This window comes from Colias philodice, chromosome 2, assembly GCF_061535455.1.
Source record: "Colias philodice isolate Cphi_HAF_F1 chromosome 2, ilColPhil1 Martin Lab GWU primary, whole genome shotgun sequence".
NCBI classification, from domain to species: Eukaryota; Metazoa; Arthropoda; class Insecta; order Lepidoptera; family Pieridae; genus Colias; species Colias philodice.
In genome coordinates, this window is record NC_143087.1 from 706,465 (window position 1) to 728,038 (window position 21,574).

Below are 21,574 nucleotides of genomic sequence, written 5' to 3' on the forward strand. Positions count from 1 at the left end.
AATAAGAACACGAGATGATCGTGTTTAAAATAACAAAATATTTTTGAAGTATTTCTAATCATAACAATTAGATATGTTTATATAATTTTCAAATAAATGCACATAATATTAAATAAATTTCTAAATCTTATTCTATTATTTACAATATATTATTATTTATTCGTTGTTGAAATACTTTTTAAGATTTGCTATGATAAAAATTCGGCTGTATTTGTTCCAGGATTTTTTTTTATATGAAAATGACAAATGTATTGAAAAACCACCAATTCAGATGGAAAAATATAGCGAGTGTTTGATATTTGGTGAAATAGAAGTACATACATTTTATAAATAATCGGTTAAAACTTAGGTTTTTATTGTTTAATTTTATTTTTCTAGTGCACTTCCATCCGATTTAGTAGTTTTCCAAATCTATTATGAACACAAATTTACCAGTTTCAATCACTTTACATGTAATCTTGTCTTTACTAATCACAACAAATCTTAAAAAGATGATTAAATCCTATAATTTTTACATAATAAATATTTACAGTCAATCAGTTGTTTAACTAGTCAAAATAAAAGGAACTTTAAATTTATTTAAAACATGAATTACAACGAACTTTCAAACAAAGAAACGACTCATACAAAGAAAGACACGTCTTTCATGATAATTCAATCAAAAACTGGGCACAAAATGTGACGAAAAAAAAAACAAGGATAAACAAGGGTAATAAAACGAACTAAACATTTAAAAATATGTACAGAGCAGTATCATCAGTTCGGATACTAGGTATCTGGTCAGAAAATAACAGTCAACGGTCTTCGGAATTCACCGTTTTGCGTGCTCTGTGCGTATTGTCCAGGATACTGAGGCATTAGGAGCCCAGGGGACTGATAATATGGTAAAGAGGGGGAAGGGTTAGATCCTGTAGACGATCCTTCAGTGCGATCATTCTTGGGGGTCACATCAGGTGACTCTGACGATCTTGGTGAAATATTTGAGGGGTTAACTGAACTTAGACCAGCCATAGCAGCTGCGGATGCTTCTGAGTACATCTTGCTAATGTCCATCGGGTAGGACCTCTGTTGCTGCTGGTCCATGTACATGTAGGCTTTGGAGAGAGCCGCGGAGTCGAGGTAGCCGCGAGCAGGGTCAGGGTACATACCATAGCTCCTGTATTTGTCCTCGATCGAGTATTTCGACATGTCCATCGATGAACCGACCTGTAAGAGAGTTGAAAGTTTAGCAAACATATTTTAAATAAGATTTGTTTAAGATAAAAAGGGACGAATTAAAACACATATTATGCTTATTTATAAGACTCATTGTGAACCATATCTAAGCGCTGTCTCTAAAAAGTATATAAGTACAGTGGCTTAAATAGTGAGCAATAAAGTATCACATTTTTTTAGTCATCATTATTTTGCTTAATCTTCATAATAGTTAACATCATTAAAATTAACACTAACAGTAATTACAGTTAAACCATGAACATAAGGGCCATTATGACAATCGAAATAATTAAAATTCGTGAGTTCTGTTTGCTTAAGTTTTGATAAAAGTCTTTATAGATGGTAAAAAAAATATTTTGTGTCTTTAAACCACAAAAATCTATTATGAGTTGTGTTTAGTTCACCACATACATTCATATACTTCATATATTCAACAACTTTGCCATTCAGAAAACTCGAAAGCTAGTAAGATCCATAATAATTTCATGGGCACTTTATATTCAAGTGCAATCTACATCAAAACATCATTTCTCACACGTATCTAAATATTCGAATGTAAATAAAGTCCAGGATTAAGCCTACACTGTTTGCTTCTCGAGAAAAATATAATAGTCAATTGGTATGTAGGCGTAATAATGTGTATACTAATAGATCTATTTTGGGCCGGATTGGTGTATCAGACCTCAATTTATTTATAAGCTTTTGTTGGATAAAACGGGATATTTTGGTTTCGTTTCATATTTCCGGGAACTGCTGTTAACTGGATGAAAAGCATCAAATTTTGTGATAATGCTTCATCTAAGATTACGATTTTTATAACCTTTTAGAAGGTCTCTATGTCCACCAGCCTTGTCACGAGATCTTTTTTAATCATACAGCACTTATTTTGATCGTAGTAAACGTTACTAATGATGAAAATTTCTTGTAATACTATAGTGACCATTTTGTTAATAATTCATAATGTTGCATGCATCAATTTCCATATAAGATAATAATATATTCCATAGTTAATGCATAACGCATTTCTATAAATTAGGTCCCAAACGAGAAGTCAAAATATTTACGAATCAGCACCTTCCATTAATTCCGAATCGGATTATAATTTGTAATCTATCGAATACTGAAAAATTGAATGAATTCTATAAACCAGATAGCATTGTGAACTGTGCTCTATAGCATTGTGAATAGAATTGATAATCCGATGATTTATTGTGTACAGATCTTTACAAAGCCTTCGATAAAGTCGCGAGTTTGGAATTTTTAATGAAGTGAGCCGCCACAATATTGTGAGGTAAATAGCCGGTGACACACTGCTGTGTTGTTTAGATAGCATTGTTGAAATATTTAAAAATGAGTTTTATTCTCTCTTTTACTAGACTGGGAATTCCTGAAGCCGGATGCAGGTAGATAATAATAGATAGCCAATAAGAAACTTTAATATTTGCGTTAAATAAAATTATAAGAAAGGAAAAATAACTATTATTCTGTGCTTAGTGGATTTTAAATAACCGTGTGAGCTGTTTTAAAAGATATTTAAAACAGCTCACACGCTAAGATAATTTTTTAACACAAAAAAATATTAAACTATAAACGATTTTCATAAAAATTTTAAACTGCTATTAAATGACTAGTATTGGATGCGATTTCAAAAAATTCCACACGATCTTTTTCTTTCTTTATCTATCTTTTGTCGGGTCCCGCGTCGTTACGGCTAACTTACGGGCGCGCTAAATCAGGCTTAGCCCGACACCGCGACATCGACCGTAGGTTTTATAACCTTTATTGTATATGTTTATAAATGCTTGGTAGTATAAGCGATGAATTTGAAATGGAATGTTTTGATAGGTAATTGTTTTTTTTGGTTGGTTGGTAGGTTTGCGATTTTTTTTATGTACCTAGTCTACATACTTAGCTAACATCAAAAAATTTACCAATAAAAATATTTTTCTTTTTTAAATTCAGATTTTTTCGACTAACTGAATCTGCAGGTGATTTATTTTATTATAATGCTTTGATAAATATTTCTACAAAAAGCTAAATCCAGCTCTACACGGTAACCATAAAATCAATAAACACTATTTTCAAATTTTATAAAACCAGTATACACATATTGTGCTGCTATTATACATTTTAAATGAAATTTTTACCCAACAACACATGTTAACAATTACGTCCAATAATTGACCATGAAAGCCCATTAACCGGCTCCCAAAAATCATCGATCAAAATAATCGAGTGAAAATCACAATGGTTCGTTATAAGTTACCTGCGCAAAACGCACTATCACCATTTTTAATATAGCTCAATAGTAGCTGATTGTATTGTTTTCTCTGTTTAGGGCACGATTCGATACGTTAATCGAAAAAAATCGATGTCTATTAAGGTATGGTGCGAGGGGATGTAGGGTTGGCACTGTTTTGTTTTGGTTGTTTGGTAAGGGTTTAAAATACGATGTGGGTAGAAATAAGTAGGTGACTTTGATTTTAATGGAATGAATTAATTGATAAACTGTTACATGATAATAAAACGGCGAATAATCTCAATGTTTGGTTTTATATTATGTTAAATTATATTTGTATTTTTTAGTTTTTATTAATGTTTTGTGAGCTTTGATTCTTCTCAAATATCATTGTTAAGAATATTAATTAAAAGTTGATGCTGATTTTTAAATAACATTATTGTTTACTCTATATTTTTAAATGCATTATGAAACACATAAACACATTTGAAAAAATATGTACCTAGCCTTTGTACAATAACTTAAAAGTGTCAGCCCTAACAGCCGCTACCGAAACAAAACTTTCGCTCGCAGTAATTAATCGATACTTTGAAATCGAGAGCATTGTAAAAGCAGGTACGAGTACTTGAATTGCCTTTTGTTTATATATACTGTCACGTTATAATAATGACAATAAATAAAATATATACTTAAAATGAAACATTGAAATAGAGAACGGATTAAAAACTGTGCTATTATTTTCTGTTTTGTATTTAAGCCAGAAGGAATTAATGGATAATACTTATTAATTTTGATAAGCATGTCAGAAAATAGACAATTTTACGTTGGGGAACAAGAATTATATTAAAGGGATGAAATTTTGTATCACAACCGGGCAATAGGTATATGTAAATAAAATAAGACAAGATAAATAAATATAAGTATGTAATTAAAATTATTATAGGTAGTTACTAGTTATGATACCATATGTTTATATACATTAAAAAATAATATGTTCAGCCTATGACACTCAGACATAGCTGTCTAGTTTCTAATGTTGAAATAAGTCAAAATTTTGATATCTAAAACATTTAACAAACATACAAATAAAATCCATCATACAATTAATCTAGAATTAAAGTATTTTCATCCATAAAACATCCCATAATCATCAAGGGTGTAATCTTAATCTCATCCCTTAAACGCCTCCCCCACGCTTGACGTCTAATCCCAGCACCCTTCGAGTACTCATGTATAATCGATTCGTTTAATTATTGGATAAACATTCGAATTGATTTGTTTTTTTTTTTATTTAAGGCGTGTGTTGTAGTGTTTATATTGTTAAAAAAATGTTTGACTAACTACAAAAACTTAAAAATTTACTTTTAATCATGCATTTTCATGTCTTAGTAGGTACACCAGGGTAAAAATGTTATTGAAATAATATAAATATGCATAATTAACTTTTTTCTCAGTAACTTTATTATGCAGAAGCACAGTATTACCATTATTTCCTACAGTAAGGAATCGCCTTTGATGTCGCGTGATGCCGCCGCCAGCGTAGGTAATTACGCTGCCACACGAAAATACGCTAGGGTTGCAACAAATGGGAAATAAAACAATTGTGATTATTAATATTATGATGAAATCTTTATTCATATGTACATTCAAAATAATTGCGATTATTAAATCTGATGTAATTATTTGTTCATAAATATATAATTACAGATATTGCACTGCTAAATATTATTTACGTGGACGCTTTATTTTTGGATGTTCTTAATTGTATATTATAACATTTAACTAAGTAATGCATTCGCATTGGGATGTACAATCTGATTAGAAAATAATGAGGACAACATATACATAGCTTTGATTTTAATTCAACAGATACAATTAATACAATCTTTCTGAAATATTGTTTCCTTCTGGGATTTCAATGTAGATTTACATCCGTAAACCGAACAGTTTGTGCGCGCCATAATAGAATATGTAAGTACCTATGTATAATAAAATTATTACACAAAAAATACGACTGCGTCATCCTTTCGCGCTAGGTAAAGCAAACTAAGCGTGTTTGCTTTACGCGGCCCGCGTCGCCCGACCCCCGCCAGTTCCCCTCCGTTTCTCTGCACAAGTACATTCGTCGCACTACTGTAGGAAATAATGGTAATACTGTGGCAGAAGGCTGAAGGACCTAATAATATAATATAAACTATGCCAAACATATTTTTTGTATTATTATTTTTTATTTAGGTAATTGTATTGTTTAAAATTTACACATTTAAAATTCATATACCTACCCTACGTAAAAATAAAAAACGTAAAAAAAAAAATAAAGAATTTCGTGGATGGACAGTGGACACCACACAATTCTTTATTTTTTTTTATTCTAAAAAACAAATCCATGGTTACTTTACAATCTAACCCTCATCATATTGTTTACATTCAGGAAGGGTCATCGCAAAATAATTAGCGGGCCCGACCCTTGTTTACTGCGAAACGTTAACGTAACGTAACTTTAAGATTTAGTTTGGGGAAGATGGTTTTTTTAGGGTTAAGATCGAGGATATTTTTTAAAGTTGATAAGAATTAGGATTTTTTTATATGTTATTGTAGAGTAATGTTAATAAGGTTACGTCTTTAAGGATATATTTAAAATGGTTTTATGCTTGGTCCATTTTTTAAATAAATTTTACAAAAAGTATTGAAGTGAATATCTTAATAGCGTATTTCAACGATATTAAAATTGTAAAATTATATGAAAATCCATTTTATTATTTTATGTTAAGCATCTGTGATTAAAACTAGTGATTTATTCACTCTAACAATTCCCGACCATTTGTCTACCTAAAAACCTAAAAAAGCCGGCTCTTCAAAAAAAAGTCATCCAGGATTATTTTGTAAAAACACAAATAAGTTAATTTAATACTAAACGAAGCGTTAAACCATAGTTAAGCCAAAAAATTACCAAAAAACGTAACATGCGGCCCGTTTCGCACACCTACCGTTTAGCGTGACGAATTGTCAAAATTTTACCGACTTTCCCAAAAAAAGGTACGAATAGTAGCGCCTCGCTAATTTAAAGAGTAAACTCATTCCATATTAATTACACGCGTGTTATTTTTTTAATAAATTACGTTTTACGCAGATAATTAGGGGGAATGATGAGTCAGCTGATCGTCTTAAGTTGCCGACATGTTTTGATGATGTAATCATTTGTGTCATACATAAAAAATAAGGAATATTTAGAGCTTAATTAAAGATCAAAGGCAATATGCGGGTTAATTAAAATTAACTCAGTTAACTACAATTTTAGTAAACAATGAACGAAGTTTATGTAATTGATTTTTTAAATTAGGTACCTAGGTACTATTTTTATTAAAATTTAAATAAAGTAGGTAGATAATAGATATTGTATTTATTTTATTATACCTTTTGTATTATTTATTAATTAATTTAAATCTGTATTTAAAATAATAATACTATTTACTATTATTGTATGTACCTACCTACACATCATTCTGTATAATTTGTTAATACTGTCAGTATTTTTATAAATAAATATAAAAATAAAGAAGCAAGTAACTCATTTATAAGTCATATCCCAATAAGGGCATCATTCAAAGGCAAGTGTTAAATAAACAAAGGTTCAAGTGTAACTTTTCGCATCTCGTATTGAGGTACGATTTCGCGAAAGGCTAATAAAAATAATATGGTTTAAATTATTCTTGTGAAGTTATTTCATACCTTCTTTATTTATATTATTGAGATTTTTGTTTACATTTCTTTGCGATTAAAATTTAAACACCGAAAGATTTCAAATCGGACCTGTAGCTGTGCCTGTAGTTCCTGAGATTTAAAACGCGTTAAACAAACAAACAAACTCTTCAGCTTTATAATATTAGCCTATATTTAATTATTACCTATGTAGCCGTTAGCGAAGTAAAGTCTGTTTGTTTAAAAAAAAAGATAACTTAGATTTTGTCAGAGACTCTTAAAAGTTAAATGTTTTTAATAATGAAACGTAACAGTACCAATGAAACCAAACTCACATTATTCCAATTCAAACTATACCTACCTTCCAAAAAGTAACTACATTTTAGATTAATTCTGCAAGAATATACATGTTAGTGTTACCCGCGCAAGTGAGGTATAATAACCTCCTCTTTTTTGTCATCCCAAACATAATATTATCAACATACCTGTGCATTAGGCGTAAGAGCAGCCGATATAGCGGTCTGCTGTGCCGCCGCAGCCGCCGCGGCCGCCATGCTGGCCCCGAGCGGGCCGTACGCGGCCCCGTAGTAGCCGGACATCGCCTGGCCCATGCCCCCGCCTGCCATGCCTGTACAATGGAATAAAGTTAAAGCATAATTATTGTATGAGGTAATATAACACGCCGAAACGACAACGCGTTATGTAAAAATAAAATCTATCAAATAATCACTTATAATACCACAAGAGCTAAAATTATCGGGTATTTTCCGATAGGTTCGTTGCAAACAAATGAAGGAGTCAAGTTTTTAGTCAAGGTTAAAAAATCACGAGCGCGAAGCGCGAGTGATTTTTCCTGAAAAACTTGACGACTTTATTTGTTTGCAGGGAACCTTGAGGGAAATGCCAGATAATTTTGAAGCTCGTGTGGTATTCGGGAGATTATTTTTCCGTCCCAAATGTCGGCCAATAATTTCACAATTGAATTGAACCTGTCAGTTTGACGTCAACGACCAGAGAAAATTTTCAAAAAATTATCAGTATAATACCATGTAGGTTGTACCACGTGACGTCGAATGGTGCAATTCTATTGGTCGATATTTGGGTAATCAACACAATTTTTGAACTCAATATTTTTGAAGGATTTTAAAATGTAATTGTGTTCATTTCAATTAAGTCAGTATCAATAAATAGATCCTTATAGTTATCGTATTGGATAATATGTTTTGTAAAACAGAAAACATTTCACAAATAATCACTCTTATTGTTTCAAGAGTTTATCTAAGGAGGATTAAAACGTCTTCAGTTAAACAAATATTCATAAATAGATATGTTCGAAGATCATCTTTTGATTTCGAAACATAAACTAAAACTATCTTAACTTATAAATCAAAATCACTACAACAATCCATACTTAATATTATAAATGCGAAAGTAACTCTGTCTGTCTGTCTGTTACTCAATCACGCCTTAACTACTGAACCAATTTGCATGAAATTTGGTATAGAGATATTTTGATACCCGAGAAAGGACATAGGCCACTTTTTATTGCGAAATATGTACCACGGGCGAAGCCGGGGCGGACCGCTAGTACAGTATAAAACCACCTTCATCTATAAATAAACAGCCACACAGAACTGCAACCCTATTCATTACAACATAATCCCATTAACCCAAACTAAGTTGTGTTTAATAAACACCTTGAGACCTCAACTGACCGCAGTTAATAGTACTCTAGAGGTCTACACAATGAAATAATTAATTGCTCTCGATTCTGAGGTCTCTGTATTGTTCGTTACTCTGTCCCGGTACGGATTTAGATGAACTATGTATAGATGTTACCGGAAATGTATGTAATCCGTCATTGTATACAATTCCTAGGAAATGTATACAATTCCTTGATTTCATACATTTCCGGTAACATAGACACTGTATACACTAAAATTATAAGAGGAATGTGTTTTTGTAATGTTTTCACACTATTGGAGTGATTTGAGAAGTTCTTTCAGCAATAGAAAGATGTATTTTTCCTCAGTCACACGGGCTATATTTCGGACAGAGACGGGATTAGCGGCTAGTCAATATAATTGTCGATACAGAAGTTTTGTTATTGTTTATATTGATAACGTAAGTAATTAAGTTTCAGGTATAAAAAGCGGTGAAAATAACTCAAAAATCGCATAAAGCTTTCCATATTATTTGGGAGGTGATTCAAATAAATGTGATAAAACCTCTTCACTAACAATAAACGTCATTATGTGCGCCTCTGAATTTCAAATTAGATGTCATTTATGACATATCAATATCCGCATTACACGTAATCGAACACTCGATGTCTTCGAAATTTAAATTCTAAAAAAATAATATGAATCCCCTTTGTGGTGACGTCACTCGAACCTACAACATATTATAAAGCGCGCCAATTCCATTTTGCGTGTCGGAAACTCGATTCGCTCCTTTTTCAAACGTACTAAAGGTCAAATTCACTTGACAATCTATTAAGAGATATTTCCATTTAATAGAAGGGACGCTGGAGATTTTTTTATTATATTTTATAATTAAATTCGTTGTCATCTCGCGGTATTCTGTCTCCGTCTGGTATTGGCGTGAATAACGATGGATTTTCTCCTCGAACTTTGTGAAGAGTTTTATTAATTTAAATGTTTGAATTAGGCGGGACTTCGGATTCTATAATTATTGTCACAGATAATAAATTAAACGTGTACGTCAATAGTATATCATATTTTAACGACGGTTATTGAAAGTTGGAATATTAATTTCATTGAGATGTTTATAACGATGCTGGTATTGATTTATTATAGGCTACTTTATATCGAAATAAAATATATAAATATCCAATACAGTGGGCAATATATTACTTAGTGCGGACGGCATTATTCATAAATATGACAATACTTTATTTGTATTATTAATAATACGAATAAACTATTGTGCACAATGGAACTTGCAATTTTCTGTCTAAATTTATTACTCAATAACTCAGTTATTATTGTAGAATAAATTAATGAAAAATATTCACAGGTATTTTCCAATACGCCAACGAATCTTAATCAATTTACAGACACACAAATTCTTAAAGTTCAACGCATTTATAATATGAGAACCCGCAAAGATCAATACTGTCGTAGAAAATACCAAAATAGTGTCTCATCACACGACCAGCCCATGAAATAAATCGAAACAAAAATTTCCCTTACGTACGAAAAAAGTAGATTTTAATAAACCCTAGCAAGACGTGGAATATAAACTGTAATTTCGGCCCCTCGCCGGACAAAGCGTCCATTTTCGCCGTCCCCATTCAGGTAGCATAATGACTGGCTTCCTATATGTTAATACGTAAATATAGCAAGGTATTGTGCATGCGAGATCGGTTTGAAAAAGGTCGAACGGATTCCCAATGGGCTGCCTCCCCCGTCACTTTTGTTGCGTGTTAAATTTTACGGAAAATGTCCATTTTTCTGTACTGTTGGGCTAAGGTATTGGTGTTTAATGGTAATGTGGATCGAAATCTTGGTATCACAAGGTGGAAGTGTATTGATAATGTGGCCAAGTGAATATCTAATCAGAATGAATACAGATACGAATCACGTTACACATGCGTTACACACATACATATTTTATATCTAACTAGCTGTGTCCCGCGGTTTTACCCGCATTACTCCGCTCCTGTTGGTCTTAGCGTGATGATATATAGCCTATAGCCTTCCTCGATAAATGGGCTATCTAACACCGAAAGAATTTCCAAATCAGACCAGTAGTTCCTGAGATTAGCGCGTTCGAACAAACTCTTCAGATTTATAATATTAGTATAGATAGGTATACTCTTTCTTGGTAATACGACATTAAACTGATCTAACGTGGGTAGAACTTCGATTAAATGTTATCTTTTTATAGGGCTTTCTTGATTTATTTTGGAAAGTAGGGATATAAATGTCTATTCATAATTTCTTTACAAACAGTTCTTTGATCTTACAACAGACTATTTACGTAAAGTTCTAACTATTCACCCTTTAATATTGTATGGTTTCTCTAACAATTAACTCTTTCTTTTGATGTTTTTTGGGGTCAGGTGTTTGGTTTCGTTTCATATTAACCATCTATGTAGCGCGTTACCATTTTCTTACTTCATTACATTATACAGTGAAGGTTCTATTTCGTTCTATAAATATAGCTTGCTTTCAACATCAAAAATCCGCTCAATACATTTGACTACCCATTTATTCTTCGCGTGGACTAAATCATTTAACTGCTTCTAGATTAAAATTCTTCACTATCCCATTTATAAATCCCATTTATAAAACGTCGCTTGCTCATTTGCCCCATCCTGTCAGTTCTGCGGAACCTCTAAGTGGATCAGCTCAATACGATTATCCACGGCCGAAACATCTCAACCAATGACATGGCGAAAATACAGCCGTTTCATACAAGCACCCCGACCCGGCTCTCGTTAACAAACCGTGCTTAAATTGATAGATTAGTTATGCTTTTGCAAATCATGCTAGCATAGTTTCGCTTGTTTAACATCAAATGACCTGTGATGTTGCTTTTGGTATGGGGTAATGGTGGTACCAATTTTGAAAGGTACTAGAAATGTTAAGGTTATTAACCATTTTCAAGTGTTATACTACATACATAAGTTATTGTTGTTAAAAATAAAAATACAATTTATTTTGGTAAGGTTCTGTTCTTTATATCCTTAGATATATAAGCTATGAAAACATCAAACATTTATCGTAATTATCCCTTCCCACGCTATATCACATAATCCATGAAAAATACAACTCATTTCCGCAACCAGTTAACGATATATCGCTCTCCGCACGTCCTCTCTCCCCGAGCGCTCGCCATCATCTGTCACGTAAATGTAAAATGACGTCACGCGACCGGCGGTGGTGGGGTGGCACTTCCGGAACGCATGCGATTGGTCACTTCCGCTCACTAACAAACACTATGCTAATGGTGATACAGCGATTTATTGGAAGAAATTTCCCTTTTCGCTATTTTTATGGCCTTTATTGCGTAATTATACGATTCCGCAATGGTGTTAATTTTGTGAGACATTAACCGTTATTAAATGATAAAATCAAGCATCAATGGTCAGCTTTGTAATATTTTAATATTTTAATGAAGAAAGTATAGACTGTATTTTTTGAGAAATAAAAATTAAGTAGATACTTCAGAAGTTCAGAACACGATGTACCCTCATATTATCGCAATGATTTCGCCACAGTCAGGAGAGTGTAAAAGTATTTTTAATTTGAACAAAAATTACTTCTTTATTTTTGTAAAACCATGATCTAATTAAACCTATTATTGACGTCTTTTCAATCCAAACATCCTTTTATCTGTCCAAACACACATTGTCTCAAGTTTAAACGAAACAAAAAAATTTATCAAATCAATATTTGTAACCGCATTATACAATGGGACATATGCTTTGTCTCTTATTTGATTTTCCTTTATAAATGTGCCTAATTAGCATTTAAATAGTTTTACAGTTTATAATGTTATGTAAGAAGGTTGGGTATGTTTGTTTTTCATAATGGTTTTATCTGTTTTTATAGAATTGCGCAATTGATATTGATTGAAAAAGTCATTATAATAATTATTTTATTTTAATTTTGAACGAGAAGAATACTATGTGTGAATCCGAATGAAATTGGACTTAGATTATAGACTTAAAAAAAGATCGTGGGTGCCGAGCACACGTGTCAGAAGTGAAACTTCTTTGGCAAGATTCAAAGATACCAAAATTTTTGCAAAAACGTATTCGTGACGTGACGGTATTGCCATGACGCGACCTTGAAATTTTACTCTCAAGTCTCAACGCGCCTAAAGTTTCACTTCAAAAACTTTTTACAGTCCAAATTTTAAATGTTAATTTATAAAATACTTTTTCTAGCACTGCATAAATCACAAATATTTATGCAAGCACAGCCAAGTTACTGCCAAATTAGCGGCAAAACATATTAACGTCGGTCAAATCGCCCCAAGAGGCGGTGCTGAGTGTGTCGCGACCCTTACGCGCCACGCGCCGCCACGTGTGTCGCCACCCTTAATTGAACTTTTAAGTTATTTAAATACATTTTTGTATTAATTATTTGGAAGCTTTTGTGGATCAAAGAAATTGATTAGACGAAGTATATAAACATGAAATGGTTTGAGTTTTTAGAGACTTCATTCGATGTGTTTTATTAGTCTACCATCGGGATCAATAGCATTTTTTTTTATAAAAACGTCAATTTATATGAAGAACTAAATAATAATAATTAATAAAAAACTATATATTCTAAACTCCGTTCTCATTCCCGACATGCAAATCTATTCAGACACACATTCACTCCACACAATACTGAAATTTCTTACCCAGAAAATTAATTACTTAATACCAAAACAGTCATCCAAGACAAAACCACATGAAGAATTTACATAAGCCCATTACGCAATATCACTATAAGTCACCCCTAGCATGCAATTAACTTAAAAGCTACTTTAGTGTGTCGCGACCCTTAGTTAAGGGCGGTGGCACACGTGCCGGCCACACCCACGGTGAAACCGCAGTCAATAATCAGTATAAATCGGGGAAGTTTAAATTCTTGAAGGAGGAAGCCGTAGAATATTAGGAAATAAATGATTTAAAAAATCTGCTAGTAAAAAGTAAAAATCATTAGATATAATCAAAATACAATACAAGTTCTCTATAAAGTAAAAAAAATATTTATTGACATTCGATGAATCCGAGCTAACAGACATACATGATAAAACTCAGTTTTTAAAATGATGAATTAAAATGGTGCTATTTTGAGTCGAAAAATCTTTTAAACATCGATATGACCCCAAAACTAAAAAGTATAGAATTTCACCATTACCATAATAACAGAGTCCGAGTCCAAAAATTCAATATCATCCCCTTTACATCCTTCAATAGCCACAATATAAGCCCTAAGTTTGACGCACCCCCGCCATTGTCACCTTCACTTTGACAGCGAAAACTGTCAACTGTCAAAAGCAGCCAAGAAGGTTTAAACTATGCGTTCCATGTTCTATTTTCAAACGCTTTTCATATTTGGAATCTTTTGTACTATTTTCATTTTCGTGTTCATTATTGTGCGCGTGTGTGTCGTCGATTATAATGGCATTCCATTTTCAAATAGAAACGGTTGTAGTTCTTAGGGACGGTTGTAGATCACAGATAACGTAGGAAATTGTTCCATTTTCAAACGTTTTGTCGATTTAGTTTTTTATGGCGTGTTCTATTGAACAAATGAAGATAGATAGTGCGATTTGATTCTGTTCCAGGAAATGATGAGATTCTGTTTCTGTTTGCTTTGTTAAAATGTTTTTGTGTAAAGTGCCCGAAGTTCGTAAATTAGTTCATGTACTTTTTCGTGGTTTTGCGTTTAACTTATTACAATTTTTGCTACTTTACTACCTACTTAATCGATTAGTATATATTCGAATATGAACAAAAATGTAATAAAAAATGGATACAAAACGGCACATCATTCCATATTTCCATATCTTTGTAAGAACTTATCAGAACCATCTTAAATCTCAACCTTTTAAACATAACACCTCAAATGGCATCTTAAATAATCCTTTTATAAGCCATAATGCGAAACAGTAAATGACGATTGTTCAAATAATAGCTTACAAGTTTTTATTAATGCTCACGAAAAAAATTCGTGACTATTGACTCGTATTCCGTTGAGGCTAGTGACCGAGCCTCGTTTATAAAAGCGGAATTAAAAACATATTCACATTTTTTTTGGGTTTTTAATTGTTTTTAGGTATGTTTTTATGTGCCTGTGGCCGAGAGTAATGAATGTACCTACTAACGTACCTAATGTGTATGTGTGTTCGTTTGTTTTGTAGATGTGTTTGGAAGCGTAATGGGATAGCAGTCGGTACTATGAAGTACAATAAGGCAGATTCAGAAATAGCAAGGAAAAGATTTATAATTTAGATACACTTAAGAGATTATCCATTTTTTTATTGTAAACTTATTGCTAATTCAAAACTGACGTTCGGGGAATCGTCATCTGGAGGAATAATAGAATAAATTCAATCACGAAGAAAAGTTTTTAAAAAACTTTAGGTACCTACACATATCAAACGGATTTATGAGACTCGAAAGTTACTATAGCCATTGTACTGGCTGCCAACATCCACTGGCGCCATTCACTTGCCAAATGCGAACGGTACATCGATTACGTAATCTTCAATAGTATGGCTCGACAAAAATCGATGACTTTCATTGAATAGCGCTCGCTGTCCCGAATAGCCTTTTCACATTGTAATATCTGAAGTATCGAGTATTGAGTTTGTTTAATTTTACTGGGTAACTCGTAAGTCGTATGTATGTTTATTTTTAGTGTATAAAATATTTGTGTAACAGATTACGGCCATTGTAATTTGTAGCTAATCTTACTATCTTTAATTAAACTTTTGCATCTATTGTAACAACGATATTTGTGACTGATGTAGAAGTAGGTAGGTATGAGACACGAGACACACTGATGTACAGTGAAACAGTTAAGTGTTTGTAAAATTTGAGCATTGTCTCAAGGTTAAGAATCGAATGAAAGATGATTAATTAAAATTTACTTCAATAAACAAATTATAGTGAAATAATTGGAAGAAAGAGAAAGATTCGTTCTTTCTAAGAACAAGTTCAGAATATTTATCAATTAGGTATACTTTGATATAAAATACAATGTGACATCTAAAGCCTATCTATTAGCGTAAAAGTGTATAATAATATTTTATTTTACATTTTTATCACCCAAAATCGAATCCCAGATACAGCGTAACATAAAAACGCAATAAAACCTACATTGTAGATTTGGTGTTTTTGATTATCTGTGGTCATTTCTGACATTAGCCGCGGCTTTACGACACGTAATGATAGCTTTTCGTGTGATTGCCGCGCAAAACAAAGATGGCCGCTATAAATGTCAAACTAGAATTAGATCCATTTACATAATGGTCATGTTGGTTTTAATATTTCGTGTTATTATGCCAATAAGATGTTAATTTTATTGCAGTGTCCTGTTTATTTTATTTAACTGGGATTAAAAAGTAAATTTAATAACTTATGGGTTAAGTAATCAGTTTTATAATTGTTTTATAATAATCTATAGGCCAGAAATAGGACGGGAGGTAGTGCTTGTATGTTACGTAGTACTAATATTATGAAGGAATGTAGAAATGCTGCGATAAGCACTTTCATACTTTATTTATTCGATAATCAGTCTTTACGCATTAGTTCAATGAAATAATTATATATCTAATAATAACACTTCAGTTGCTGTTATTAAACCTCTATGAAGATTCTATAATCCTGGTATAGTTGGCTATATAAATAAGTTTATATATTTTATAACATCACTAGCTTTTCACCCGCAGCTTCGCCCGCGCAGTCAAAGAAAAACCCTAGTTCCCGTTCCCGTGGGATTTCCGGGATAAAACCTATCCTATTTCCCGGGATAAAAAGTAGCCTATGTCCTTTCTCGGGTATCAAAATATCTCTATACCAAATTTCATGCAAATTGGTTCAGTAGTTAAGGCGTGATTGAGTAACAGACAGACAGACAGAGTTACTTTCGCATTTATAATATTAGTATGGACTAGCGGTCCGCCCCGGCTTCGCCCGTGGTACATATTTACGTTTTCTCTACATAAGAACCATCCTCGTACTTCAAGGAATATAATAGAAAAGAATAATCGAAATCGGTTCAGCCATTCACACGTGATGCCGTGACAACGCGAAACGGGTGCAGACCCGCCGCCTTTTTAATTTTTATAGCTCCCGCCGCGCAGCGCGTCGAATGCGGCAACTGATACACAAAAATAATCCTTATGGCATGATTCTGTATTCACGCGCGATGACTTATAACGTATTTCATGTATAACTTTGGTGTCTCTACGCCGATTTACATGATTCTTTTACTATAACCTGCCCAGAAGTATGAAGAATAATTGTGCCAAATTTGGTTAAAATCCGTCGGGTAGTTTTTGTTTCTATAACGAATATACAGACAGACAGACAGACAGACAGACAGACAGACAGACAAAAATTTTACTGATTGCATTTTTGGCATCAGTAGCGATCCCTTATCACCCCTTCATAGTTTTTTTTTAAATATATTTCATGTACAGAATTGGCCTCTCTACAGATTTATTATAAGTATAGATTATAATTGTCCACCCGGTACTATTAGGTAGGTACTTTCAGACAAGTTCTAGGTGTTAATCGTTAATGTCATAACATTTGCTCATCTTGGCATTAAGCCTATCAATTATTATTAAATCTTATGCAATGCCTCTCTCCAGTCATGAATGCATTTAAATAATCCATACTAATATTATAAATGCGAAAGTAACTCTGTCTGTCTGTCTGTTACTCAATCACGCCTAAACTACTGAACCAATTTGCATGAAATTTGGTATGGAGATATTTTCATACCCGAGAAAGGACATAGGCTACCTTTTATTACGAAATAATAATATGTACCACGGGCGAAGCCGGGGCGGACCTCTAGTGTTTTATATAGTTTACTTTCCAGTTAATTGACAACAGAAAGAAAGACACAAATTATATTAACACATGCATAAATGACTTTTTAACGAATTTTAAACTCGATTTATTCATCCTGTAACCAACAAAACTTTAAAGCCAGCATGGTCACGTCACTTAAAGCTGTCAATTTAGTGACCCCGAGAATTTGCAACAAAACGAAAAATACGCTTTCTGATCTAGAAAACATTGCATTTAAGATGAAAAAACTTACCAGCTCTCAACGCATCCATAGGCACACTGGGATACGGTATGGAGTACGGGTAGCCCTCCTTCCTCAGTGTCTTGGGTTTCCTCCGGGGCCGGTACTTGTAGTCGGGGTGTTCCTTCATGTGGATCGCCCGGAGACGCTTGGCTTCATCTATGAAGGGCCGCTTTTCGTCTTCTGTGAGAAGCTTCCATTCTGCACCTGTAAGAGGATTGGTTTGATCAAATTGTTAAAGAAACTGATTTGGATAATCTTGGAGATAAATATGATTGAGATTTAAAGTTAAAACACGTGAAAGATATCTCATTAATTAACTTGGCTTTGAAGTAAATACCTATAGTTGCAGATATAGTGTTTTAATAGATTAATTGATAAACATGGCAATAAGTTGGATTCGAAAATGTGTGGTTAATAAATTGTGGAAATATTAACCATAATACGAGTTATGAGTGTCTCAACAACACAAGAATGATCTAAATACCCAAATGTCCTAGACACGACAATCACAAGAATCCACAAAAGACCATTAATAAAACTAATCTAGCTATTCAAACAAAAGCGAACAGTAATATAAATCCCCATTTCAAACTATAACAACAGCGACAAAATGAGAAAAGTAATTTGCGCTAACCATTCCCCATTGCGCAGACAAAGCCTTTGAATCGATACAATAATCGAACGACCTGTCTCCCAACTCGATTCAAGACCAACCCTTTGTGTCCCCCCTTTGGAGGCAGGCATCGATACCGTGGAGGGGCCGGCCATTGAAACAGACAAGACAATTCCGATTCAGGCGGGTATAAAGCGAAAACAATGTTCCCGCCATAGAAAGGAACAATCCGCCGAAGGACCATCCGCTCTCCCGCTTTATCCCGCGCGACCGCACGCGGGCGCGAGCGGGACGAAGACAACAATGGCGGAAAGCGACGCCTAATGACGAATTTGCGCTTTTCATTCCGCTACACAAGTTTTTCCCGGTTACTCATTATTGCTGATACTTGGAGGGTATTCGCTCTTTGTCGCTCGCTCTGATAAGAATCGTATTTGCGACTGTTGCGTTCGAATAAATCGAGTTTGCTGTTTACTCATTACCTCCACATGTCACTTTGAAGGTACAATGTCTTTGCTATTTAATATTTAAATCAAACATTGAAACGTTTTTGTTATAAATTTCATTTACAAAGCCTATACTGCTTCGTGTTTTGCGTCTTTAATTAAGAGTAAGAAATTATGAATTCAGATCTAGCTTTTCATACATCTTTATAAAGATTAAATCACATGTCTTCTCTACATTAACAACGGAAAGCACTCGTCACTCGTTACGTTTTATTTAAAAAACATCAGAGAACATAATTAAAATGATACAAATCCATTGTAAACGACATTGAAGCTAAGTTTTATTCATTCTTTAAATAAAGCATTTCTTCTATCTAATATTCTGCGAACACAATACTCGGTTTGCGACTAAGAAATTTTTCCTCGTCTTTTGTGGACGCCAACAAAAGCCATACAATTGTTATGTAAATAAGACATCTTATAGCATTGGATGCTATTAATGCAATGCATTTGCATAATAAATGCGTTTTCTTGAATAAATTATATATTGTCTTTACTTCAATTGCTAATTTGTTAACGTTTGTGGTACAAGTGAAAATTGTTTTAGTTGTCAACTTGTGTGTTAGTGTATAGTGAATTAGTTACAACATACAATGGATATAATGCAGAATTGTGACAGATACAGTAAGGTAGGTCGTGGTTTCGTAAATCAAGTAAAACCATGTTTATATTCTGACATTTAAATAGTTGTCTCAAGTTACACATAAAGCAAAATATTCCATCTATCATGACAATATTGTCGAATCGAAGATTGATCACAATTGTAAAAACTAACAATTGGAGGAAGGATGTGGTATCTACTTATCTATAGGTACATATAATAAATCTGTAGAAGGGTCAATTCTGTACATTGAAAATATTGAAAAAATAAATAGCAATTACTGGATTACTGGATCGATACCAAACCCAAATATGTGATTAAAAAAATTTTTGTCTGTCTGTCTGTCTGTCCGTCTGTCTGTCTGTATGTGAAGACATCACGTAAAAACTAACGGTTCGATTTCGATGAAACTTGGTATAATTATACCTTATTATCCTGGGCATAAAATAGGATACTTTTTATCCCGGAAAAATACGTAGAAATAAATAAATCTTAATTTTTCCGCGCGGACGGAGTCGCGGGCGGAAGCTAGTAAAGAATAAAGATAACTAATAATTAATTTATTTTCGTTTTTTCATTAAGATTTCAGGTTACACCTACCAGATTTACACATTTAATCAAAGTCTTAGATAAGAAGCTAATTTTCTATATGTATGTTCACAAATACACAAAAAAGATATTAACAACACAAACGTGCTTCAATCTATTCCCGTCTAAAAAACAAAAAGAACACAAACTGAATCATTGATACTTTTTAATTAACAGACGCACGTGCTCCAGTATTGCCACTCTACAGTAATTATTTCCTACAGCCACGATAACAATGGTAACACCGAATCTTCTGTAATAGTTTGTATTCAGTTATTTTTAGGTCCTGTGGATAAACTTATTAATTAATAATGATAATGTGGGGATTTTAATGAAAGTTAGAATTTGATGTTAAGCTCGTATCTGGGTAAAAGATATTTTAAATTATGCTAGGCATTTTATTGAAGTCACAGTAGAAAGACTTACAACTCAATAGAGTTGACAAGCTAATTACTTGAAATTTAATATCAAAGTTATTCAAAAGTAAGATACAATTATAATTATTATAATTGTATCTTACTTTTAAAATATTACGATTGGAGAATTACGAGTAAGAAAATTTGAGATAATCTTTGCACCTTATAGGTAGGGCATTTTTTTCCAAAAAGCTAGATGTATCAGCAAATTGAAATAATTTTCGAAAATTTAATTTAAAAGAAATACAAACGATACTTTGGTATTAGGGACAATATTTAGATATTGTCCCATTTTCACAAAAACTCAGATGTATAAGGTATTCTGAATGCAAACTCCATTAGGAGATTACAATATCTTACGATATGTTACACATGATTAATTTACTAGTATGGTACTTATATGAGAACTATAAATTGCTTTTGATGTACTTAGTGTGTAATGTGCTAAGGAGAAATAACAGATGGTCAATTGTATTAGATTTATTTCATTTAAAAATTGTTCATATTATACGATTTGTGAAACTAATTGAATCATGTATCAGCAGAGATTTATACCAGCGTTAGAACTAGCCCAAGCATTAGAATAACAAACACCATGATCCAATTAACAAAATTGTTAATAAACAATGCTACATAGCAGCTTTGTACAACAATCGTGGAACAAAAACACACAAGGGCCGTATGTAACGCGCGCACTACAATACGCCGTGCGACAAAGAGTTTCCTCTCTGCCTTGTATTAAAACGTGCATTGTACTCGAAATCGGACGAAAATGCTCTTCATTACTGTGAAAGCCTGCACGACAATAGCGCGGGGGGATGGGGGGAGGGGGGGTCGCCAACAAAGACGAAGGAGCCACCCTTTCGTCCGGAAAATTGAAACGCCAAGACGTTAT

The 21,574-nt window shown here is 33.1% G+C and overlaps 1 protein-coding gene across 1 annotated transcript in view; it reads right to left on the reverse strand.

The window, feature by feature from the left end:
* Positions 1-682: 682 nt before the first annotated feature.
* Positions 683-21,574, reverse strand: part of LOC149490130 (uncharacterized) — a 34,333-nt gene continuing 13,441 nt past the window's right edge. Inside the window, exons 3-5 of the mRNA XM_089701691.1 lie at positions 17,965-18,159; positions 7,639-7,781; positions 683-1,206 (exon numbers count right to left, since the gene is read on the reverse strand). Of these exons, the coding sequence (XP_089557817.1) occupies positions 781-1,206; positions 7,639-7,781; positions 17,965-18,159 (764 nt within the window). The 3' untranslated portion in view covers positions 683-780. The remainder of the gene's footprint in view (positions 1,207-7,638; positions 7,782-17,964; positions 18,160-21,574) is intronic.